Source organism: Haliotis cracherodii, unplaced genomic scaffold (assembly GCF_022045235.1).
Source record: "Haliotis cracherodii isolate W230 unplaced genomic scaffold, xgHalCrac1.p SCAF_1, whole genome shotgun sequence".
NCBI classification, from domain to species: Eukaryota; Metazoa; Mollusca; class Gastropoda; order Lepetellida; family Haliotidae; genus Haliotis; species Haliotis cracherodii.
In genome coordinates, this window is record NW_027266264.1 from 14396728 (window position 1) to 14424308 (window position 27581).

Below are 27581 nucleotides of genomic sequence, written 5' to 3' on the forward strand. Positions count from 1 at the left end.
ATCAAATTATGCAACCCCAATGAACAATGACAGCCATGGAACGGATGGAGTGACTGACAGCCCTGTGTGGACCCATGGCCTTGTGCCCAACTAGTCTAATGTAATCTAACTAACAAATATAAAACAAAGAATTGCATTTGCAAATATTTTGATATTTCCTCATAAATTATTGTAAACAAAGTCTTGGCAAGTTGCAATGTATATAATAATAAAAATACCAGTACACTTATAAAGTGCATACGTCCATGTGGAAGGCAAGCTCCAAGCACACAAAAAAAGGGGGAGATAAAACTCTCAATAGTAAAAGCTTAATGTAGAACTATGGATTGAATAAAGGTTTTATGATAAAACTTTTATCTGTGAAGGGATGTTTTTTTAGTTTTGTTCTGAACATTGTCAATGAAGAGCACACTGGTTGATGACATGTAAATGCAAGATTTATCTTCACACCTTGAGGCTGGAATCCTGACATAGATGTTTAAACTTTAGTCACCTAATATTCTGAGGATATGATTAGTAGTTAGCAAAACATATATATAAACAATTCTGGATGATTGTTAGTTTTTGGTGGATTTTTTTACCCTGCTTTAATCTGATTAGCTAAGCCTTTCTTGATTTTTTTTCAACTCATTTGCTAAGTGGATTCATGGCAAACATGAAATAGGAAAACATGGGAAAAAATAAATTTGTGACCAGATACAACTCAATACAATGCTTTGATTTATGCACTTTCAAGTCAGAACAACAGTATTCACACCAAGGAATATTCTGCCATTTATCACAGCATTGTCTTATAATTGTGTATGGCACAGCTGCAAAATATCCACTAAACTACACAGTGACAACAACTCGGATCTATAACACATTTACCCCACATCTTCATGACACTACAGTAGACATGTACAACAAAGGCACATGGAATAGATATGAAATGTGTATTCTACATGTTCTCCTTCAGCAACTGGTGTCCTCAAGGAGGCAGTGTTAAAATATTGTATCATAGTTTTAAGCCAGGGTGGTCAAAATGTCTTCTACCATATCCAAAATGCCAAGCAAGGTCTCAGATTAGCGTTTTTTCACCAAAAGCTAGAAAGGCTTGTATATACTGTACTTTACCATAATCAATGTAATTAGCAACCTAACAACTGCTCTTCCCCTACCAATATCACTCCAATCTGAGCCAGCCTGGTTCAGCAAGGGTGGAAGCTGGACTTTTACAGTTAGTTAATTCCCTTGCTGCAGGAAGATGAACATCACTTTTTTTTTCATTTTATTTTCTGACAAATTATTAATTTATAAAGCATGATCATAGGATGCAATGTATGACTGAACTGTCCCGATGCACTGTGACTGTCAGTTGACTTGGCAATACATCGAGCGAGCGAGCGAGTGAGGTTTTACGGCGCTTTTAGCAATATTCCAGCAATATCACGGCGGGGGACACCAGAAATGGGTTTCACACATTGTACCCATGTCGGGAATCGAACCCAGGTCTTCGGCGTGACGAGCGAACGCTTTAACCACTAGGCTACCCGACCGCCCCGGCAATACATTGCTGCCAGTTGACACCAATACTATGCTGGACTAGTTTCAACAGACGTAAGTTTTAACGTAAACCAATGAAATACATCCATGATCAACTCAGGAGAGTGGGTTGGGCTTCATGCATGTCAGCTAAACATGGGAGCAAAGCCCCGAGCAACACTGACATTGTTGAATTACACAAGATTGGGCATTGTGACATTTGAACTCGCAGTCACAGGACCCTTACACACATAAGGGAGACAACTCCTCACAGTGACTGGGCCACCTGTTTCCCCTCTGGCAGTCAAAATTGTTTTGTAGAACAGTGCTCTGGATGCTTATTAAATCAATTCATCATGGTGGTATAACACAGTATCCTGGTTCAGAGAGAGTTACTCATTCCAATAGTCTAACACCACAAAACAGCCATCCACCTAGACTCTATAGAACTTCATAGACTTCCTACACAAGCAAGAGGACACAGCGAACACATATGTTGACAGTGTAAAATGTAATAGAATTAATATAGCACAAACCAGGTAAAAAGAGCCCCGATAACAGTTTGATTGTTCTGGCTTAAGTCAAAGGACCATTTATTGCACATCGTCTTAGCTACAAATATCAAAAACATGAGATGAAAGAACTCAGTTACACCAGATGCTGACAATCTAAACAAATGCAATGATAGAAAGGACTGATTTAAGTACACCACACTAACTGATTTAAGTACACCACACTAACCTCTTAACAGGATAAAACACAGCCCTCATTTTATCCACGGCCCCCTGAATGGGGACACACTTTTTTTATAGTCGACTAGTTTATAAAGATTTAGTCAACCAATTAGTCTGGGTAGGTTAAAGGATAAACACCTAAGATTGTGTCGCTCAATCTCTTTTATTGTATTGAGCTTGACCCTTTGGGTCTGTCGGTGGGGACACTAAAGGCTAAATTGGTTTAACATGCAAGAATATAACTATCTTCTACAGTGATATGTAAGATCGCTGTAACATTAGCAGTCACCTGGTCCAAAAGATGGTGTATTAACATCTGCCTGCAAGATAAGTACCATGCATGGGCTAAAAAAGTCCTATTTGTAATGCATATGTCAATTGCCTTCCCTCTGCTAAGTACCAATGTCTGATGACATTCTTCTCCAAATCACCCCCCAAAAAGTAAGATCTATTTTAGATCTCTCTCTTCTCCATATTAATATCATTCTTAACAAGTGATATATATTGTCATTATGCATAAAGTTACAATTCATATTTAAAAAGGGCAACATGCAAAATACAAGCAAGTGAAATATTGATAATACATGGAAACATTTGCAAGACAAGGAGAAAGTATTATAGCTGAGATTCAACATACATGTATCAAGCATAATGTCCACAACTAATGTTCACAAATAATTCATTAAAATGTATAAGCACATCACACTTTGCCTGGACAAAACTTAAAGCACCTTCAATACATGTATGTACAACATATTTCACTAAAGATTTGTCTGATTAAAACAGAAGTTACTCATGGTTTGTGGTTTTAATTCAGATTACGGCCCTAAGGTATACCAAACTGTATTTCAACATAATGGCTAAGAGAATCGTCATTGTTGCCTGGTTCTCCAGCCGCAGAAACACACCCAACATGAAAACCTTCAGGCAAAAAAACCTTTTGGCAAAAAAAACCCAAAACATCCTCAGGTATAAAAAAAACCCAAATAAACAAAGACCACTCATACAAGATGTTTGATTGTGGTCACTGACAAAGAACCAGTTGTTTCTATTTTCTTAGTCTAATTTTTGTTATTATTATTATTGTAAAAAATGTCAAAAGGACATGAAAAACCCTAATGATATGGTTAACAGTTTAGTGAACCGGTAACCATGGTGACTACTTTACTTTTTGCATTATTGGCACCTCATGATCCTACAAGGTGGACACCAAAAGACAACGCTTGAAGCATTAAAAGATAAATACTTGTTTTGACTACCTGAATCAGACATTTGCCAATATATTTGGATACAAAAAACTAACTTTCCCTGAATTCCTTAAATTAGAGGTGGGAGGAATTTCATTTTAGAAACATTATTTTGTTATTTTGTTTTTTGGCAATTCAGAAAGAAAGAACAAGCAGAGGTTCCAGGCAACAAGTAATGTCACAGGTCTGGCTGATGCTGGATCTGTTTCTTGTACCAACACACCAATAATACACAGTCAGTAAATACAAACACAGTTGCCAGTAGCAACTGTACATACAATCAATACAAGTAGGGGTGGAGTGAAGTGAAGTGTTATACACATATTTATGTTATAGGTGTCAATAGTGACGGTTCTCAATATTTGGTTTACACAGCTGCTTTAAAAAATATGAGAGTAAAAATTCAAATTAAAAACATAATTGAAAAAATACCCAATTTCCTTCTCTGACTATGGTTCTAAGCTACTGTAAGCAATATTCAATCAATATCTTGGCGGAAGACACCATTAAGGGTGCTTCACACAGAGGGGTAGGGGTACCCATTTGGGGAATCAAACCTGGGCCTTTGACGTGACGTGCAAAAGCTTCAAGAACAAGGCTACCCCACTGCCCACCTTCTTAAAGTGATGTTTTATATATATATATATGATCAGTAAGGTGGGATAACAAACATGAAATGTTTGTTTGTTTGTTTAACGCCTCACCTAGCAATATTCCAGCTATATGACGGCGGTCTGTAAATAATCGAGTCTGGACCAGACAATCCACTGATTGACATTATGAGCATCAATCCACACAATTGGGATACAATGACATGCATCAACCAAGTCTGCAAGTGAAATGTGCTGCTTGTAATAATCAATAGAAGTAAAATTCTTGAGGCTACATTTTAGCCACAGGTAGGCCTATTAGAGTTACTTCCCTTGTCACACCAATCCACTGTACCGGTACTCAAATTGTTAGAAGAAAATGATACTGATCATACTGTTCTAATTTTTTTTTACTAACATTTTTGATATTTTGTTTAAACAAACCTGTACACCAAGTACTAAGAACCCACCAAAACATGTAGTCTGGTACAAAGTGACAATGTGAAGATTCCAATAGTATGTTCTACATCAGATCACCATTACATGTGAAAATATGTACATACTCAACCAATTCAGTTCCAATCCGATTTCACAGCTCCAATCCGATTTCACAGCTCCAATCCGATGTCACAGCTCCAATCCGATTTCACAGCTCCTATCCGATTTCACAGTTTCCGATCCGATTTCACAGTTCCGATCTGATTGCAAAGTTCCAAGGACTAACACAAAACAATCTCATTAAAATCAGACCTTAATTCTCGCTACCGCTGAACAAAGATCTGAAGACATCCCATAAGGGGTCACGTCAGAACAACCTTTCATCTGACTAATCAGAGCGTCGCTTACCTGATCATGAAAGTGACAGTCGGAATGTGATTTCTACCTCGAAATACATAACACGGGGTATTCCAAACTATGCTTACGGGTTTAACGACTGAATTCATACAATCTAGACCATCTATTAGCCATTCCAGAATGTTCTTTTGTTCAGGTTTCAAATTTGTAATCGAGAATTTGTCAAATTGTGTTTCGAAGCGTAGTCACCAATTTGAGTTGGTGCCGTAAAGCACAAGAAAGCTCCCTTCTGATTGGTCAATCCCTTGGTTGGTCAAAGTTCACGCAAGGTCGGTCTGACATGACCCGTAATGGGATGTCATCAGATCTTTGTTTAGCGGCAGCGAGAACTAAGATCTGATTTTAATGAGATTGAACACAAAATGACAATTCCTGCCCAGGCATGGTAAATATACAAACACGTTGAGGTAATTACCCTACAAGGTTGCTCACAGCAGGCTACAGCTGCACAAATCCACAGTGGTACTAACAGGGCATCGTGATAAGGTAAGACACTGATATGTTGCACTACACAGAGACTATCATACATCAGGTTGAATCTTATATCGAGTGCAGATCAATGCAAACAGTGGTACCAACAGTCCTTTTCTACAACACAAATTGTGTTCTCAGGAACTGTGTGCAATACTCTGTACAAAGATAAAACAATTAATTTCCATATATTGCACACTCATGTATGTTTTGTCCACACAAAAAAATCTGCCTCTTGCATATTCACATGTGTCAATAGATACATGCATTTCTTGACCTTAATGAGAATATCTTCTCAATAAATACTGCTTTGGATAAGACTGCTCTTGTAAAACATCTTCTATTCTACATTCATTAATTAAATCAGTTTTGATTCTAATTATGGTTACTTAATATTTTAGTTGATGACTAGTTTATTAAAAATCACATACATGTATATCAATGAGTAATTCCATTCTAAATTAGATTTGATGGGACTGATAATGAACATACCTGATTCTGGCAAGGAAGAGGCATAAATATTAAAAGCATTTCTTGATACTGTAAGTTCTCAGAAGTAAGTCAGATGGGTGTCTCCTAAGAACCAGTGATTGGTGAAATGGTTCATATTTTCAGATGAGATTAGGGGTCAGTGAGCAGGACCCTTTTTTTTACTCAAACCATTTATATAGATAAGTTCTCCCTAACTCAAATCAACACAATGATGCAACCGTCTCACGCCCTGCCTCCTCTATCAAGCATCTGATTCTTACAATGATGTTCATAAGGCCACAAAAATTTGTTCCGTGGAATTACCAAGACTCATTATCAAATTCCTCCTGGAATGAAAATCCTATCTTTCAAGAAAAATAAGTGCCCCCAAAAGCCAAACTTAATGACCTGTTGTCTGTTCATGTGTTGTAAAATACAAAAAAACCCATGAGTATAAGACATATATATACTGAACAAATGACTTTCTGATTCTATCTTAAAGATAAATTAGTCATTCTAAAGGAGAATGCTGCAAGGTCCATTCATTGGACGAATATGATAACCAAATGATAAACATGTTGTGACCAATTATTTCTTCTGCTGTTTCGTCACCAGTGATGTGGGTTTAGATGGGTGCCAGTTTCCACTTGAGGTCGTCCGAGAGACCAGGGTGCCAGAAGTCCATGATAAGAACCAGTCGGAACTTGTCTCCGTCATGCCACACCTCATGCTCGAACGAGTCATCGAATATTATGAACTTGCCTTCCTCCCACTCTCTGGAAAAAAAATTTAAAATCATTTGTTTGTTTGCACACATCAGTATTCCAGCTATATGACAGCAGCCTGTAAATAATGGTGTCTGGACCAGACAATCAAGTGATTATATTATGTGCAATAATCCACACCATTAGGGTACGTAAAGTTGCCTCGTATAATCAATAGGTTGCTGAGGACTAATTCTAACCAGGAATACCCACTGGGCTGAGGAATAATATCAATGGAGTAGGGAAAGTGGCAAATCATTTTCATATTTCGATTGCATGTATGTATCACAGCTAGGTCTGAGAAAGCATTGAGGAAAGTGACAAACAAAGAATTTGTCTTAGTATCCGAAAGGGAGACAACCCAGAATCCTGACAGAATCCTCATTTGGGAACTCACCTGGTCCTGTTCCCGACTCACCTGGTCTCATTACCAACTCATCTGGTCTCATTACCAACTCACCTGGTCTCATTACCAACTCATCTGGTCTCATTACCAACTCACCTGGTCTCATTACCAACTCACCTGGTCTCATTACCAACTCACCTGGTCTCTTTACCAAACCACCTGGTCTCATTACCAACTCACCTGGTCTCATTACCAACTCACCTGGTCTCATTACCAACTCACCTGGTCTCATTACCAACTCACCTGGGCCCACTTGCACAAAGCGATCTTAGCGCTACAATTATTGTAAATCCTTAAGATCGCGATCTTAGGCTTCGGCTACAATCGTCATCCACTTGCACAAAGCGATTGTAGGCTAAGATCATTGAAAGCTACAATCGAAACTTACAATTGGTCCGGACCAATCGTTGTAGTCCCTGAATAAGCTTGACAAAATGGCGTGCGAGGCTTGGTCTGTTTCACATGAATAATCTGCTTTACGTTCAAACATTGCCTCTGTATTTTGTTAAACTTTATAACTCGAATCAACACTTTAACAACATGAAGAACGCACCACAGATTTAACGTCAGAAATATCGTTAATTACCATAGTTAAACACGTAACTATCGAGTCGATAGCTGAAAGGAATATTCCCATCCGACTCAATACTGAAAGAAATGTGAAACAACATACCTTTTCGCTAAACAAGGGAAGGAAAAAAGGCTAAGTCGTCCCGCAAGCGATTTGTAACGTCCTTGACCTTTTCGATAAATCAAGGGCAGCTGATCTTAGTTTATACTCTAGATGAGAGTGGTTTCCCTTTGTTTCCCTATAAGCCCGTAGAGTACAATCTACCTTACCCAGTGTATCAATGTTGTTGAATCGCTGAGCTCCCCCTATATTTCTTTTGGGTCACATTCGTGTCAGTTACTTTGTCTTTAGTTTATCATTAAATTAATTTACAAATAAATACAAGCTGAAGAGCAAATCATACATGTTTAAATCTAAAATCAAATGGGACGGGGACAAGCGGTTAAATATCAGAGTTTAAAAGAAAGAAAATACAAGTATTCATCGAACAAGCAAATATTCATGATGAAACATTTGATTTTTTGGCAAAATATCCCATAAATAGCAAAAATAAAATTCACATTATTCATTATTCTTATTTCCCGTCTATGCGTTTTTGAAAGTTCCCGTCTTTCTGTGTTTTGAAATGGTAGTCATAACATCCTTTGTTGTAGCAACGAAACGAAAACATGAAGGATATATTTAGTATTTTACGAAAAGCTCCCCCAAACAATGACGCTCATGCATTTTCGCGTTATGGTTTTAGGAAATATTATTATTATTATTTATTTTAATTTACATAATAATTGTGTTACTAAATAATGTATTTAGATTCTGTTCGTATTTCAATACTTTGATAAAAACATGATTAGGTATTTATCTTGTTGAAATAGAAAGCAATTCCTAAATCACGACAGTGTTAATGCCGACAAGAATATATGCCTTCGGTCTAGTAATCGTTTCCTTCAAATAATTGGGATAACTGTGCAAAGTGCGATGGAGGGAGGTACGTGTTGCGTGTCGTTACCGGTTCCACTTATTGTATGCGCAGCAAACTATGCGCGTTTGCAGACAACTGTAGACAGGAGTCGAGTTTAAAATATTCGTACCTCCACCATTGAAGATTTCAGTCTTAGCTAAGATCGCAATCTTAACTTCAAGCCGTCTTACAATCGCGTTACGATCAGTTTGTGCAAGTGGAATAGGACAATTAAATGGTGATTTTAAAGTTGATTGTAACCGCCTAAATCGATTGTAACTAAGATTGTTCTGTGCAAGTGGGCCCTGGTCTCGTTCCCGACTCATCTGGTCTCATTCCCAACTCACCTGGTCTCATTCCCAACTCACCTGGTCTCATTACCAACTCATCTGGTCTCATTCCCGACCCACCTGATCTTGTTCCCGACCCACCTGGTCTCATTACCAAACCATCTGGTCTCGTTCCAAACTCACCTGGTACCATTACCAACTCACCTGGTCTCATTACCAACTCACCTGGTCTCATTACCAACTCACCTGGTCTCATTACAAACTCACCTGGTCTCGTTACCAACTCACCTGGTCTCTTTACCAAACCACCTGGTCCCATTACCAACTCACCTGGTCTCGTTAACGAACCACCTGATCTCGTTACGAACTCACCTGGTCTCGTTACCGACTCTGATGCGTGGCCCCGGGGGAACCACGAGTCCCAAGTGGGACCTGATCCGGCAGTTGGTGGGCCCACAGTGAGGCCACACATGCACACCTGGCTGCATCACGGAGAACTTCACCTGCAAATACACAGCACAATGTTGGTTGTTAACATACTGTTATCAATGCATGTTACAGTAGATTAGCTGTGGTAACTGTATCTCATGTTCTGACAAGTGCTACATGGTTCACTCCCCAAGGCACTTGTCTTCAAATACGAATACCTATAATTTAGATTGTGCAAAAACATACTCACTTATTGAGCTGGAAACTCGATCAGTAAAGATTGTTTATCCACCATTGCACTTGGTGAGGGGGGACCCAAAAATCTGTACCCTCTCGATGATCCCAACGTGATAAGTGTATAGAAAGTTGCATGATGGAAAATATAAGTACTCATATTTGAAGGCAAGTGTTTCAGGAAGCAAATCATGTTGCAGTTTCATGGGCTTACGATTCATGCACATTATACCATGGTTGTTAGTGAAGTATGATCCGAATTGGAGATCTATGAGGAAATCATAGTCTGGAGCAATATCAAGCTCGTTTACAGGGAGCAAGAGGTAGGGTACCTGCAGCTAAATTGTTACCGAAAAAGTACTTAAATGGTGGGGGCTGGTGGGGTAGCCCAGTGGCTAAAGCCTTCGCTTGACACACTGAAGACCCTGGTTCAATTCTCAACATGGGTACATTGTGTGAAGCCTATTTCTGGTGTCCCCTGCCGTGATATTGCTGGAATATTGCTAAAAGCGGCATAAAACATACTCACTCACTCATTCACTTAAATGGTGGGAAATGATCTCAAGAAAGTACTGTGTTTTTGGAGTATGTTACTTTAGATTTGATTGTGGTAAAAGGAAAGGTATCAAAGCAGTGGTGCACCAAGAGCCTCACTCTGGCCCAACACCAAAACAGTCAGGAGGAGAGACACCAGACATCATGGGGAATCTCCATGAAATATTTTTGCTCCCCACAGATGTTCAACAGATATGAAACTGATACAGCAATTGTTTCACGTCATGGCGACAACCTATCTCCACCCCAAACATACCAGTATAAAAAAGAAATGAGATCTGAGGGTAAGAATAAGTATTCCTCAAGCCAAACCAGGCATTTTTATGTAAACACATTTCTGATTGGTTTAGACTGACAAGAAGTAAGCAGAAGACAAACGACATAAGCAAATTGACCTTATTACCACGAATGCTCACAATTATTCAACTTGATACTGACATACGTAATTCTTGAGCAATACAACATTTCAAGAATGGCAGGGCAAAATTAAAAAATTAATTGTGTCAACAGTTCATCTGTGAAATAAATGGGAGATACCCACAATTTCACAACTTCAGGACTCGATTTATCTGAAAAGCACACCCATATTTAGGAACTGAGGAAATATAAAGTTATATTGTTATCAGTAATACTGATAGTGTTATTAGTGTCCACACGACTGAGAACAGCTGGTGACAGAACTGGGTGGTGGAAACCATGACAACCAGACTTAGTTCCTTGCCAGACAGCTATCACTGGAATAAGATCTAGTTATCCGTAGTATGAGATAAATGGATGTACAAGAGTGCCATTGTGCCATTGTAGATTCTGAGAGAATGGTAGGGTTACATCATCTAAAACAAGATATCAAGTTAATATACTGTTTACAAAGTTTAACTGTATTTTTTCACCGACAGAAACTGGTTCTGGCCCAGCATCATCAACAGTGTTCCCACTGGCTTTTGAAACTGCCAGTCCCAGTGGACTGGCAACTCTAAAACTTACCAGTCCCACCCAATATTTGTCAGTCCCAACTTTGAACAAATAAAAATTGCATGAAAATTACCTGGTCTTAATTCTTTCAACATCCGTTTCAATGCACTGTACTTTGTTGGCTGACAAATTCAGTGACATCATTTCTGAAGTAACTTATTTAGATCTACACACAAAGTTCAATCACAATTTTTTCCTATTTCTGAATATTTCACTTTGATTCAAGACTAAGTCACTACAAATAGATATTTAACCTCCAAGCAAAGTGAAATATTATTTCCATGCACTACAAATAATCCAGGGGAAACCCTGATGGTAATGGACAAGCCGACATCTTTTGAAAAGTATACTTTTTTGACTATCGACTGTTTTGTTTAACAACAAAGATTTACAAGATACCTTATTAGCCGGTTCACAGGGACTGGCACTCACAAGAACGACCGATCTAAACCTAATTTTGCCAGTAGAAAACTGGTAATTACCAGTAAACGGGACCACTGTATCAATGATGGGTAGAGATGATATTTGTCATAATCTATTTTGATTCTGTTTACAGGTGATGGCGAGGTTGGAATTTTGCTTTTATTAGTGACCAGTATTTTTTATACAGGGAGCGATAATATATGACATATTTATGTGTTGGTAGTTTCAAACCAAATAGCGAAAAAAATATGAAAAGTTTGGAAATATGACCATGTATGTTGACCATGGTGAGAGTACAGACCTGGCCCCGGGTACAGTCCCGGACGTCCGGGATCTTGTCCACCAGGGAACACGTCACAGGGGCCTTCTCACAGTTCTTCTGACTCTTCTTCCCTGACAACACAGAACACATTGGAGATGCATAATTAACTATAACCCTTATACGAAGCTCATACAGATTTCAAAGGGCCTGGGTGTTGGTCAAACTCATGTCTTTGCATTAAGTTACATTTCACACGCTTGTGAAATGTTAAGTCCACATAAGTACAGGGCTGTTTGCAGATTACTCAATAAGCGGATGGGCATCTTATCAAATACCAGTATCTCAAACAGTCCACTCAAACAATGAACAGTTTGATAAGCAGCCTTATCATCTACCTAAGTAGTAACAGTCACACATGACCAGACCAACTGCATCAAGCTCCTTCCCAACGCGTGACACCTTCGTTACACTCTCTGTAACATCGCTGCCACCAGTGTGGGCGCGGCCATTACAAGAATCTTGAAATTTGCCCTCTAACCCCTTTACGTAGTAACGTTTATACTTTTGTTTATGTCTTTGGGAATGCCATCATATTTCATTTTGAAAAGGTTTACGACTGACCATGTTTTCCAGATGAATTTACTATGTTGTTTTAATAATCAGATTGGTTGAGATTGCAGACTAATGGAAAATCAACCAACTTCTCCCTTACATTCTTACTATATCAATTAAAGATGATACTCTTAATGAAATAGAAATTCAATTTGACAAACAAAGAAAGTAATTTATCAGCGGTAAGTGATGAGTCATCACTTGTTTGTAAACATAACAGTCATTCGGTTGCGAGTTCAAACTCCAAGCATGGTTGGAGCCACCTAATCAGAGTGGGGAGTTTTGACTGGTGGCAGCGATAGTATAGAGAGCTCCGTGAACGGACTATAGCTGTGAGGAGCTTGCAACTGCATATGCAACCAACAATGCCCAATTCCTTCATGTCCAGATCAACACTACCAATGTTAACCCACAACATCAAACAACCAAGGAGCTTAATCAACTGGAATATGTTTTCACTCAAAAACATATGTCTCCACACTCCTTTTTTCGATACAGTTGTTCAAGTTGTCACTGTGAATGTGTTTGCAAATAATAAAAAAACAACAATAATAGCAAATTATGGCCCCGAAAGATAATAGTTTCATGCAGAAATATCCATTAGCTGTAGAGTCTTGGAAGGAAACAAACACTACTTATTTCAGATTAAGATCAAATTGTTTCCATGGAAACGTATCAAAATAAATCTTAGAACAATTGCAAAATAACAAAGGGCACCTGTTAAGCTGATGAGCAATGCATATCCCAAGATTCACTGAAAAATGTTGAAAGGTTGTCAAGTTTGAGAGACAACCACCACCCTCTCACTAAGAAGCTTCTTAAGAGCCCCCAACAAACCATTGCTGGTCTACCTGCAGCATGCATTCAACACAGAGTCCTATACTTATAGTATATGTCTCACTAAGAAGGAGGTTCATGCAGTCTTTTTAGATAGTCCTGTTTGAGTGTGTTTTGTATTTTATCTGTTAAATGTTTACTATTTGGTTGGTTCACTCTTTCTCACCTTGAGTATAGAGAGTGAACTGTTTCCACTCGCCCTTTTCTCTGAGATTCTCGTCTTCAAAGATAAATCTGCTGGTATCAACATTGAGCTGCCGCAGTCCCTCGTCTCTGATCTCCTGCCAGTGCTGCTGTAGTGCCTGCCAAAAGAACCTCATCATTATCCTGTATAAGGCTATACATACTCTGTCCCTCGTTATAGCCCTCAGGTGTTGAGCAAGGCCTGTCTCACACTACCCTCTTTCAGTCCCCCACTACCCTCCTTCAGTCTCCCACTACCCACCTTCTGTCCCCCACTACCCACCTTCTTTCCCCACTACCAACCTTCAGTCTCCCACTACCCACCTTCCGTCCCCCACTACCCACCTTCAGTCCCACACTACCCACCTTCCGTCCCCCACTACCCACCTTCTGTCCCCCACTACCCACCTTCTTTCCCCACTACCCACCTTCAGTCTCCCACTACCCACCTTCCGTCCCCCACTACCCACCTTCAGTCCCACACTACCCACCTTCAGTCCCACACTACCCACCTTCTTTCCCCACTACCCACCTTCAGTCCCACACTACCCACCTTCTGTCCCCCACTACCCACCTTCAGTCCCCCACTACCCACCTTCAGTCTCCCACTACCCACCTTCAGTCTCCCACTACCAACCTTCAGTCCCACACTACCCACCTTCTGTCCCCCACTACCCACCTTCTGTCCCCCACTACCCACCTTCTTTCCCCACTACCCACCTTCAGTCTCCCACTACCCACCTTCCGTCCCCCACTACCCACCTTCCGTCCCACACTACCCACCTTCAGTCCCACACTACCCACCTTCTTTCCCCACTACCCACCTTCAGTCCCACACTACCCACCTTCTGTCCCCCACTACCCACCTTCAGTCCCCCACTACCCACCTTCAGTCTCGCACTACCCACCTTCAGTCTCCCACTACCAACCTTCAGTCCCACACTACCCACCTTCTGTCCCCCACTACCCACCTTCTGTCCCCCACTACCCACCTTCTTTCCCCACTACCCACCTTCAGTCTCCCACTACCCACCTTCAGTCTCCCACTACCCACCTTCAGTCTCCCACTACCAACCTTCAGTCCCACACTACCCACCTTCAGTCCCCCACTACCCACCTTCCGTCCCCCACTACCCACCTTCAGTCTCACACTACCCACCTTCCGTCCCCCACTACCCACCTTCAGTCCCCCACTACCCACCTTCAGTCTCCCACCACCCACCTTCCGTCCCCCACTACCCACCTTCAGTCCCCCACTACCCACCTTCCGTCCCCCACTACCCACCTTCAGTCTCCCACTACCCACCTCTAGTCTCCCACCACCCACCTTCAGTCCCCCACTACCCACCGTCCGTCCCCCACTACCCACCTTCCGTCTCCCACTACCCACCTTCAGTCTCCCTCTTTCCACCTTCAGTCCCCCACTACCCACCTTCCGTCTCCCTCTTCCCACCTTCTGTCCCCCACTACCCACCTTCCGTCCTCCACTACACACCTTCAGTCCCCCACTACACACCTTCAGTCCCCCACTACCCACCTTCAGTCCCCCACTACCCACCTTCTGTCCCCCACTACCCACCTTCCGTCCCCCACTACACACCTTCAGTCTCCCACTACCCACCTTCCGTCTCCCACTATCCATCTTCAGTCCCCCACTACCCATCTTCAGTCCCCTACTACCCACCTTCAGTCCCCCACTACCCATCTTCAGTCCCCCACTACCCACCTTCAGTCCCCTACTACCCATCTTCAGTCCCCTACTACCCACCTTCAGTCCCCTACTACCCACCTTCAGTCCCCCACCACCCACCTTCTGTCCCCTACTACCCATCTTCAGTCCCCTACTACCCACCTTCAGTCCCCCACTACCATCTTCAGTCCCCTACTACCCACCTTCAGTCCCCCACTACCATCTTCAGTCCCCTACTACCCACCTTCAGTCCCCCACTACCATCTTCAGTCCCCTACTACCCACCTTCAGTCCCCTACTACCCACCTTCAGTCCCCTACTACCCACCTTCAGTCCCCTACTACCCACCTTCAGTCCCCCACTACCATCTTCAGTCCCCTACTACCCACCTTCAGTCCCCTACTACCCACCTTCAGTCCCCCACTACCCACCTTCAGGTGCTGAGCAAGGCCTGTCTCTCTGGGTGTCCACCAAGGATGAGATTTGAGGTCTTCTACGTTGTACAGTGATCGTTGGTACGGAGAGAGAAACAGACCCAAGGAAGCTGCCTGCTTGTAATATCTGTAAGCCTGAAACACGTGATCGTAGCTATACATGAAATTATGTCATTCGATTATGAGATTACCCAGGTTAGCGAAAAACGTGTTGCCACTAGACCAAAGCCTGAGTCTAGTGAAATTATTTGGGGTATGGTTTGTTTGGAAATACGAGTCCATATGATAACACTAAAATTGACCAAAAATGATGCTGAGAGCCAAGTTTGGGCTAGCAGACTCAAGAGTTTTTCACACAGAATGCAGATACCACAATATCGCCTCTAATGTACATAAGCATTTAGTACTAGACCAAAAAGGTAAATAAGTGTTTTGTATTTTTTCGTTAAGAGCCTCTTTGTTTTCATACTGGCTCTACCTTTTCTGTGTTCCCGAGTCTATGCAGTGCATCACCAAGATGGTAATAGAAACGTCCATCACGGGTCCCCTTAGCTGCACTCTTCAGTCCACGTTCCAGGTATGGAACTGCCTCAACAGGATTCTTCTCGTCTGTCTTCAGAATAAATCCAAAATGGACGAGTGCAAAGCCATCATTTGGGTCCAGCTTCAGCACCTGCAACATGACATGTGAAAAGAGTATCACGTCATAGTCAGCCACACAAGAAGCAGTTGTGTGCAGTTATTGCAACTGATTGATGCACTAACTTTCACAATCACAGTCATGTTTTTTCTTATTCAGATTCCAAAAAAATTCATCCCAGACTTTGAGGCCTTTTTCGACCTGACTTGTGTCTTATCTACTTGCCGAGAGTAAACGCCAAATTAATGTCAGCTTCCAACGCTATTCTGGATTCAAGAGCGGAGACATGGCTGTTTCAAGGCATTCCACGGTGCCAACATGGTAGACATTTCTGAGTGCACCTGCACTAAGTCTAGGGCCTGCTACCTATTGGTGCTGCCACTGAAGCCAACCTACCTTTGAGAAGATTTGTTTGGCATCCTGGTTATGGCCTATCATCAGGTAGCTCACTCCCAGCTCCTTCATCAGCGTGATGTCGGTCGGGAAGCGTGATGTCAGCAACTCAAATGTTTTGGCAGCTCGGGGACTATAGCCTTAAAGTAAGCACCCAAAACTAAATAAAACCACCAGCGAAGTAGATAGTTTGGCATGGTTGGGATTTATCACAATCAGAAACAGTAGGAGCATCAACTATAAAAAGATGCTAACATCCTGGTTCTATTTCTTGAAAAGACAGAAAAATCTATATTTTGTCTGAAATCAGGATGTTTTAAGTTCTTAAATACAAAGGCAGGGATCCGGAAACGGTCATATGCGCCGGACATGTCCGATTGGGTATCTCAAATGTCCGGTTCAAAAAATTGCATACCGGACATTTTTAAAAACAAACAGGGTCCAAATAATTGATGAGCGTTATCATATCCGTTCAGAGAATTCAGGTGAATAAACAGGTATAACAAACTTGGTCAATAAAAGTATGAAATTGGATATAAAACATCACTAGACATGATGATTTACCATTTAAAATGTATTTCCTGCTCTCCAAGGCATTGTTTTATATGCAGAGATTAAGATTACTGTGTGTATTTTCTCATAAACTAAGCCAGAAATAGCAATCAGCTGTGCACACGTTTCCTCCCAATATACTGATGATTCAGTTAAAACGTACCCAATGAAACAACTTCAAAGAATTTTGATGCAATGGTTGGAAGAAATTGTATCTGAAATCATTATTTTATAAGGAATAATATATTCCAATATCGTGTTAATTTAGTTGCAGCTTCCACCATGTATGCTTAAACAATTTTGACCAGTCACCGTAGGGACTTCCCGTGCTACATGTATTTCAATTGTGAAAACATTATGTTGACATTTAATAGTCAAACTGTCACAGATATGACTTCTAGCGAGTCATGGTACAGTATTTATGATATGTATATCCATTCTCTTGCAACTGAAATTCATTTCACAGCCCTCTAAGTTCGTTTTTTTGGCCAGGGTGCCAGGTGGCTCCAAAGGTAAAATATCTGGGAACCAAACATACATCTTTCGGGTATTTTTCAAGGAGCCAAATATTTACAACAAAAAACAGCAAAAGCAAGTTTTTCTCCAGACTTTTAATATCATGTTGAACTCAAGATTCAGTATCTTGGTGTTAAATTGCTGCAAAAGACAGCTGAAACAATATTGTTCAGATTAAGGGATTAATCTCACTGTACAACACAACACGTAATACCGTTACGTTACCAAAACTCACTTAAATTTCCAATAATAATGCCACAAATGACAACTGAAACTGGTTAACTTTCTCAAACACTGACTGTCCATCAGAAGTGTACATCTTTCTCAATGCAACTGTGCATCTAGCTCAATACAAGGTATAGCTATAACATGAGGTACATCATGTTTCAGTTTAGCTGCCACACCCCCTTTCTTCCCATCATAACTGGAACCCCATCTGAAGTAAAATCCACTTACCTATTTCTGTTTTATTTTCATTGTTTACGTAATTGGAAAATCATTTTAAAAAGAATTATAAATATGTTCTGTCATTACCCATTTCCCGATAACAGCGGCTGTCCGCTCAGTAACATGAAGAAATACCCCCGTTTTCAAGGCTTCGTATGAATAACACGTTTGTCGAAGAATGGCATATGACACATCGCTGGAAAGCTTATACCTTCATCTACACGCTAATAACATCGCCTGTTTTTTTTTAGTAGTTATAACAAGCGATTTCATTGATTAAAATTGGTTTCTAATGACGCTTTCTTGCCGAAATCTGCTACAAGTTTCGTGATTGGTCAATTTTGAGCACGTGACATAAGGCAGCCAATCAAATAACAGCTGTGATACCAAACTAGTGTTTGATAAATTTCAGAAGTTGGCGAAAGATTTTTGTTAAATCGTGTTATTCTGAACGTTTTAAGCAGCAAATCACGATATATATTAAAAATATGGAACTTTGTGTGTGAATGTATCGTGCTAGGTTACGAGCTGTGACAAAGATTTTTCATGCATATATTTTTACATTAAACATCGTGTCCGAGCTGAGAATTAAAGGCGACGAAAGCCGAGATGTCATTTGACTTACATTACACGCGATCGCACGAAAAGATGGAAATAATAACTTAGATGTAAGTTTGATTGCTTTTAGATATATTTTTTTTGATTTTATTTATTACTTTGTATAATATATTTAAAGATTTGTTTAAAACGTCTTTATTTTGCTCTTTGACATGTTCGATGTGGACCCATTGTCGAAATGTGTGTCCGAGAATTTTATTTTCAATAACATCGCGGGAAATAGTGAATAATTTTTTTAATTTATCGATAAAAAATGATAAATTGAAATGGAATACGTATTTCAGACATTGTGAAATGTGATAGATTTAATAAAGGAATGATATTACAGGTAGGTCCATAAAAATATATAGATTTTCTACTATTTTGACGTGACTACGGCTTGGCCGGTTCACCGGACTACGGTGTCTGGGGACTCGACGCTTCTTTGGCTGGAAAACCGGCCTTCGGTGTTGAAAGAGTTAATTGCTGACGAGATTGATATTTATCATTAAAATATGACTTATATGGCAAAGGTAGATTATTAATTCCTATTTTCCAAGCGTGCCATCGAGGCAAAAGATCATGATTTAGCCGTGCCATTTTTATTTTAGGCATGTGATGGCACGCAAAATACGGTTAATTTCGAGCCCTGTATACGATCGCGAACATGTACAAAAAACATGGCTCTTCGTAAATTTCCAAAATAGTCGCCAACTGGGTTTAAGATAAGGTAGCCATGTGGCGACTGGTAGATCAATTTAGGGTGCCAATTATAAAATAAGGTCGCATTGGCGACTAAAATGGTCGCCACTTAGATGGCTGTTTCAAGGTGTCAATAGCGGTAATCTGACCGTGGTTGCTGTACAGTGAGTTGTGCGATCTACCGATCACTTCGCCAAAATTATTGTAAACATTATCATAATTATTGAATGAAATTTGGAATATGATTAATAAAATATATTGCAAACATTAGTCCAGATAAACAATGAACAATTTTTTTATTACCAGATATTACAATAATAGGATTTAAATTGCGTACTTCAGCTCGGATTTGTTGACTGGTATTTCCGGTGTTACGTTATCGCGGTGATCAGCTGATAATGTTTTCTGAGATGGGGGGAAAACATTGTGTCATTGGAAAACTTGAGTTTATTAAAAATGCTAGTAAATTTTGGGAGCCATGCTTTACCAGGCGCTAGAACCGAGTAGGTGCTGTATTGAAGGGCACAATAACGAGGGAACACTGAACGTAACGACTTGTAATGTGTTTGAAAAGTCGTACTGAAACACGCTACCGGGTATTTGAAGGGGGCGTGGCCTAAATGCAAATGTCCGATTGGGATTTAAAATTTTCCGGACGCCTGTACATAGGTATTGTTGACTGAGTTTAACACTAACTGTAAAACCAAATATCATACCTTTTCCATTTTATTTGTCATGTTTTCATTTAAATACAAGTTACCTTTCAAAAGCTGTAAATAAAACATTTTGTAATACACCGAGTTGGGAAATTTTGAATTCCAATTTGGTAATTTGTAATAATTGTACTGACATTTGATAAAGACCTGAAGCTAATATTAACCTCTTAAAATGCCAGGAAATAATAAATAAATCTGAAGGGAGAACAAAGAACACTCCGCAAACTTCAAGTCATTTTACAGCGACCTACAAATACTCAATCTGGGCCAGGCAAACTAGTGTCTGAAAACAGCCAATATCCATGCCATTCGGGTCTGATGACTTGCAAGTCTAAAGATAAAAGACACTTCTTTACAAAACATCTAGCAACAATCAGAACCAATATCACAATTACAACAGCTAAACTTCTTACCTCTAAATTGCTGCCTGTCTGCTAGTCGCCGTCCAACTATCTTAAACAACTGGTCTGGTACATCGGGTATTTTCAACACCTTTTCAAACGCTACCATGCACATCTCCAATATCTCATTGCTGCGACGCTGTTCGGCAAGCCTGTCCAGGGCCACACCACGGCCGTACAGCGCCCTCGGACTCACGGGGTTGCTGTCCAGGATCTCATTATATTCAGCCAAAGCCTCATCTACCTTGTTCTGAAAAATAGAACATTCAGGGTTTAAGACTGAGGACCAAATACTGTTTGTCATGCACTTGCAAACATATTTGTACCACCCATTTTTAAATTCCAGGCAGTCATAAGTGTTTCTGTTGACCAGTAATTACTGGTTTTGAGGCAGTCTACTGACTGCGCTGGAATCACAGGAATTCTTCCGGTAACTATGGAAACTATTTCAGAATAGCATTGACTTTTGAAAACGTTTAAGACACAGAGTGATGATCTAGATGTTAGCCAGCTGACAACTGAGTCTAGCCATGCTGGAAGCTCTACATCCAGAACTTGCAGACAAAAATAAATGATTTGTGATTCCATTAACTGTTGTAGAAATCTCATTACCCAGACAGAAAATCAAATTCATTCTGGAACATGGAATTTTGTCATTTGTCAACTATTTTCCATAGTAAACTAACTACAGTGTCTACTATTTGCAGAGATAAATCTAGGCTGCACTGTAGCAGAAATCTCGCAGTATCACTGCAAATTGCTCCAAGATTATTATCTTAACAGCCTATCACTAATATCTGTCAAACATTTTCAGTATCATGTTGCACAATCAACTGTCACTTGTCTATTGTCACTGAATAAAATCTTCAAGCACATATAAAACTCAAGGAGGTAGACATCTGCCATTAAGTCAATAAGGAAAAGGAAGTTATCAAAGCAGCCAATGAGAGAGGTTGTTATGATGCTATTAATGACAATATTGTCATCCTCTAATCACACATTGTGTTTCAAAGCGCAATAGTCCACAGTCAGTCTCCCTGCTTCATTTTCATATCTGTGAATGTCGGACAGTAATTAATTCAAGTATGCTTACAAGTTAGTTTAAATGCCCAACCCACTCTGCAATATTAGTGAAAGAAATTCTTAATCCCACCCTTACAATTTGGATGGGGATCTTCCTCTCACTACATTGGTATCCTGGATTTTTCTCCGGGCATTGCCACATTACCTGTTCCAGCAGAGCGTCCACTTGATCCAGATCCTTCCTGATCCGGAAGTCACCAGCACTGGTGATGTCAGCCTTGGCATACACGTCCTCCACCTTCTGTCTCTCCATCTTGCTGGCCCCTCGTGCAGGGGGGTCACCCTCCTCACTCCTTACTTCCCTCTTCTTGTCTTCCTCTTTGCGCAATTCTTTCAACCCCTCCCCTGGGTTACTTCCCTGAGTTTCTCCTTTACTGATGTCGGCAGATTTATACTTTTCTTCCCTTGTCTTCCCGTTCCTTGGGGAGGAATCATCTTTTTTATCTTTCTTGCCTTCAGGGGAGTTTTTCTCAAATTCTTGATCCTTTGTATCCTTCTGGGATGGTTTCCCTGAAGACTGTTTCCATCCTGGACTGGGAACATCGGTTTTGTCACTTGTAGCACCTGTGGCATCTGTTTTGGTATCGACACTTTCACCCTTGTCCCAAGATGAGAAACCAGGGAAGTGTTCATGGACATATTTTGCTATCACCTCACCTGAAACAAAGTGCCAAAGATTTGGAATCTCATATAATGAAACTTCTAGAATTGCGAATATGTTTGTTTTGTTTTCCTTGTTCTTTAATACTGCACTCAGTAATATTACAGCTTTATGATAGAGGAATCTGGGTCAGACAATCCAGTGATTGATATTATGAACATTGATCCACGTCCTCAGGGTACAATGACAAATGTTGCGCAGTGGAATATAAACTATTAACAAAAATGTGAATTCCCTCACTATTGTATGCGGGGAACTAAACGTGACCATCTTGATATGATGAAATAATTCAGATCATAAATCTGGGGAACTAAACGGGAATCTCTAGAAATGTAAATGTGACAAAATTAACTAAATATGATTCTCAAAATCTATTGCTATCAACCCATCAGTGTAGCCCTATTTTGGCTAGCATTGTTGCGTCCTATTGGGACATCCTATTGTACGAGGAGTGTTCATTAAAGATTTCCCCTAAACCACTTAGGGTTATCATATTTGGTTGAAATTTCACATGTGTAATGATACATGTATCTATGGGTTATGTCTGAATTTGCAGCACCGAACTATTAATCTTACCACTTTTACAGGTGTTATGATCGAGTAGGGTGTGACAATGGAGCCAGTAGAATACCGAGCAGTGATTAGGTTTTTATATTTGAAAGGTCGCACACCAAAAGACACTTTCGATGAAATGAAAGCAACTTATGGGGAAGATGCCCCATCACATGACGTTGTTAAACACTGGCATCGCCAGTTCAAGTGTGGTCGGACATCTGTGGAAACAGCTGCCATTCCTGGTCACCCCCATTCAGCCATTGATGAGGACACTATCCATCAAGAATCTTCCCGAAGCAAGGGAGTTAACTGACTTTAAAAGTCCAGTTTCCACCCTTGCCCAACTAGGCTGGAATTACTGGGCTCGACCGTAGCGCCACCAGTGGCTACTACCAATTACGTCCCTTCTAAGCCTCTCCTAAGGACCAAGCAGATTCCACCTCCCGTATCACTTGCGTTTGCTTACACAAAACGGTTGCGCCGGTCAGGACGATCTGATCGATAATCAATATATATATTGTGATAAAACTGGTCTTACATCTCGAAATGCACAAAATCACGTGAGCACCTTGATTAAAAACATGAGAAGATTTTGAAATATCTGCTTACAACGTGTTGGTGGTGCACATGCTGCAATCGACCGAAATCTGCACGGCACTTTACGAACCGGATTTCAATTTTGGTGTGCGATTTTGATTGGACTATGCATAGACTCGTTAGTCCAGCCAAAATGTAACTCCATAATACCAGCCTAGTTCGGCAAGGGTGGAAACTGGACTTTTAAAGTCAGTTAACTCTCTTGCCTCGGGAAGATGTCCATCAAGTGGAGACTGCCATTTTGGCAGACCGATGTATAACTGTTCACCAGTTAGCACAAGATGTCAAGATCAGTGTAGGGTCTGTGGAAAAAATCATCCATGACAATTTGAACATGCATATGGTATCTGCACAACTGATTCCCAGGTTGCTCACACCCTTCCAAAAGCAAGGAACGAATCAATAGCTCAAAGGATCTTTTGGACATGTGCCAAAAAAAACCAGGCAAACTTTTTTGACAGACTTATCACTCAGGATGAAACATGGGTCGATCACTATGATCCTGAGACTAAAGTTCAGTTGATGCAATGGAAGCATGTGGAGTCACCACCCCCAAAGAAGGCAGATGTCAAACCCCCTGCAGGCAAGGTCATGCTCACGGTGTTTTGGGACCAGCACGGAGTAGTGATGATGGATTTCTTGGCAAAGGGTACCACAATTACAGGAGCTTATTATGCTTCACTGCTGCGGAAATTGCGGGACGCTATCAAGCTTAAGAGGCGTGGCATGCTGACCAAGGGTGTCCAGTACACAACTCTCATGTTGCCCAGACAGAAGCACGGTCCTGTCGCTATGAAATCCTTCCACATCCTCCTTACTCTCCTGACCTTGCACCATCTGACTTCCACCTCTTTCCAACCATGAAGTCATTTTTGAAGGGATAACATTTCACAGATGATGAAACACTGATTTCTGAAGTCAAGTCATGGTTTAAGACGCAAAATGAGGGCTTTTACAAGCGAGGTCTCCATAGTTGCATAAAACGATGGGAGAAGTGTGTAACTCTTGGTGGTTCCTATGTGGAGAAAGACTAATACCTTTGCCAAGTTTCATTCCATTAGGTCCATCGGAAGTGGGTCAGGGGAAATCTTAAATGAACTAACACATTCTACTATGTGCTACCTTGACGCGCAATAAAAGGAAATTGTTCAATGTACGTCATATCGCGACGACATATGAAACCAAACTGATGAATGTGCGTCCTATCGAGCCAAACTATCAAAACCAAAGTGAACTTAACTCAAGTCCAATTTACCTCGTTTTTCACGTGCTCGGACAGCATGTGTGCCATGTCATACATTTGTTTTTACTCAGCGAAGCAAGATGCGTTCCAGCTATCTGTTCCAGCTGACCATGTCTTCAAACGAAGAAGCAATCAACCAAGACACTGAGTGGCAATCAGGGATGCAACTTGGCACTAGCTTGGTAGCTCCAGTTAGTTTGTCCAATGTTAAAGATACCCAATTAGGGGCTTACAGAATTCTGGGACATCACTATTCAGGATAGTAAATGTTTCAGGTTGAGCTGCATACCTGTGAGTCTGATTGGCCAATACCAATAGGTTATCCTCTACTGGGACTGTGTTACAGATACAGTGACTGTTACAGTGTAACTTACCCACAACATGCTGCACTTCAGGACTGACGTAGTAAACTGCTACTGCTGCTACGAGGCTGCTGGTGAAGACAATGGCCGCTAATCTTATGCTGGAACCTTTGCCGGCCTTCTTAGTTTTGGTCTGTGCCTCCAATTTAGGTTTAACACCATTTCTTGCCTTCTCTGGTTTGGATGGTGGTGTAGTCTGGCGTGACGGTTTCAAGTCTACATAATAATACAGACAACTTTCACAATTGACAATTTCTTTGACAGAACTGCCTCCAACCATCAGGCATACCAATGTAAAATTCTAAGTTGTGTTCCAAATGAAATGTGTATTTTATTGGTTTGAGATGCCCACACATCATGGATTCTTGAAAAAGGGAAAAAGGAAGTAAATGTGTGAATACCTCAAAAAACATCATATGAATCATAGATCCTATGAGCAAATGAGGTTTTCTTTTTGGAGATTTCCAACCATCTAAAGAAATAATGTCAAAATGTAAGTGTATTTCACACCATTTAAAACATCTTGATGATAAATCCCCCCGGCCTTAACAAGTTCGAAAGAACAATCATTTGACTTATTTTAAGTCCAACTTGATGAAATTCTATCTAACCTGTCTGTCCATATACAATAGTAGTTATCAAAACAATTTCATGGAATTAGGGTTCGGAACTGTGTATTTCTAAGTCAGGTACACACCACAATGAAAAGAGTCAAAGTCAAACTTGCTGCCATGGAAACAAGAAAAACACATTTTTAAAAAAACAAAACATTCCTAAATAGCAAAGGGCACCACTTCAGCCCTTGATAAATACCTGTACCAAGTTTGGATGAAAAATATTGAACAGTTTTTTAATTCTCCTCTGCTTCTAAGTTGTTTCCATGGAAACATAGAAAAATCAAGTTTTGAAAAATTCCTATATTGCAAAAGACACCATTTCAGCCCTTGGTTAATACATGTACCAGGTATAGATGAAAAGTCTTTGACAGTTTTAAAGTTGTGCTCTAGAAACGACACCAAGTACAAACTAAGTACAAACTGTTTCCATGGAAATGGAGAAAAACATAAATGCCAAAATCTATAAATAGAAAAAGGCCCCACTTCAAGATCCATTTGATTTACCTGCCAATTTTTGTTGAAATACATTTAGTGGTTTTTGAGTTACGCTCCCGAAAGAAATGGCTACGGACGGACGGATGGACAGACGAGGCATTGACATTATATGCTGGGGGGATAAAAGGGGTAGGTTGGTTCTTTTTTGGTATTCTGGTTAAATGACTGAAAATAATATTTTCATTTTTTTTCACGTGTGTGTGTGTTGGGGTGTGTGTGTTGGTGGGGGGGGGGTGGGGGGGTGGGGGGGTGGGGGTTGGCTTTTGGGGGTGGGTGGGTGGGTGGTAGGTGGCTACTGAATGTGGGGTGGGGTTGAGGGGGTATATTTTTTTACATGTATTGTCATCAATTTATCATATAAGTCAGCTTCAAATGAATCATTTCAAATTGCATTCATACAGTGAGCAATTTGTGTGACCTCGATATTATTTGGAGCTGAAAGCTGAGAGACATGAATTAATATGTCATAGCACAATATGTTATATATACATTCCACTAGAAGTCGAAAACCATATTAATATTACCCATGTTTCTTAACAGTGACTCAATTTCACGTAAACGTAAACAGATACAAATATGTGTTGCAATTCTAAAGTGACATAGATTTCTACTGAATGTATTGCCGATAGGTCCCCAGGCTGTTGTGTCATGTCATGAGCTATCGTGCAGTTATTTTGATTATTACCCTTACACTTGTAATTATATGCATGAATAACTAATGAATCAACAGAAACGCATTTGAATGAAATCATTTTCTTTGTCCCGGTGACGCATGGCGAAGGTTGAAGTGATAAAGGGGGAGGGGTACTTCCATAACAGATCTCGACTCGGGACCAAAGTTAGACAATGCTGCCATCGTGGCACCGGCACTATTGACGTGTGACATGTCACTGGTTATAATGTAAATGTTGTTACCTGTTCTCTGCGCTGAGCTATTCTTTGATGCATTCTTCTTCCTGGACCCCATCGTCTGCAACTCGCATGCATTCACCAACCTGTCATTTCAGCTTCGGTATTGTTGTTATTGATCGCTCCCGCCACGAACGTGGATCGATTGCCGGAAGTTTTGATAAAGGGGGATAACCCAAAAGAATTTCCTAGGGAATACTAGTATCTTTACAACCAAATAAAGACTTGTAAATAATGTACAAACGTTAGATGATACAAATATATAACCATGACAAAATGCTTCTATAATAACAATATTCTGATGATTAAGATATGTTATTGGCCGTATCGTATATTTCATATATTAGAAATAAATGTTGTATGCCGAGCGCAATGGATGTTTTTATTCTTAATGTGTGCTCTTCACAATACGGAAACAAGCGAGGGTAACAAACTCTTTTATGTTATAATGTCATTCTTAAAATAATCGAAGATTAAAACTATTGCTATTCACTTTAGAAACTGCATTTGAAGACAAGCCTGCGTGAACAGCTCCATTTATGATGCAGTGCCAAATAATTTACATCCATTTTATTTTTAACAG

General features: G+C 40.4%; 1 protein-coding gene across 2 annotated transcripts; it reads right to left on the reverse strand.

Annotated features, from left to right (window-relative positions):
- Nucleotides 1-664: 664 nt before the first annotated feature.
- On the reverse strand, nucleotides 665-27152 carry LOC139473408 (aspartyl/asparaginyl beta-hydroxylase-like). Of its 2 annotated transcripts, XM_071255982.1 has the most exons (11): nucleotides 27005-27152; nucleotides 24990-25193; nucleotides 21705-22216; nucleotides 20489-20726; nucleotides 16549-16685; nucleotides 15991-16185; nucleotides 15510-15647; nucleotides 13372-13507; nucleotides 11796-11887; nucleotides 9254-9384; nucleotides 665-6668 (listed from the first exon to the last, which is right to left on the reverse strand). In XM_071255982.1, the coding sequence occupies exons 1-11, from the start codon at nucleotides 27054-27056 to the stop codon at nucleotides 6518-6520; spliced, it is 1986 nt and encodes a 661-aa protein (XP_071112083.1). In that variant the 5' UTR covers nucleotides 27057-27152; the 3' UTR covers nucleotides 665-6517. The 2 variants fall into 2 exon arrangements, with proteins under 2 accessions (XP_071112083.1, XP_071112076.1); XM_071255975.1 differs by lacking the exon at nucleotides 27005-27152 and having other exon boundaries at nucleotides 24990-25257.
- Between the last annotated feature and the right edge of the window lie 429 nt (nucleotides 27153-27581).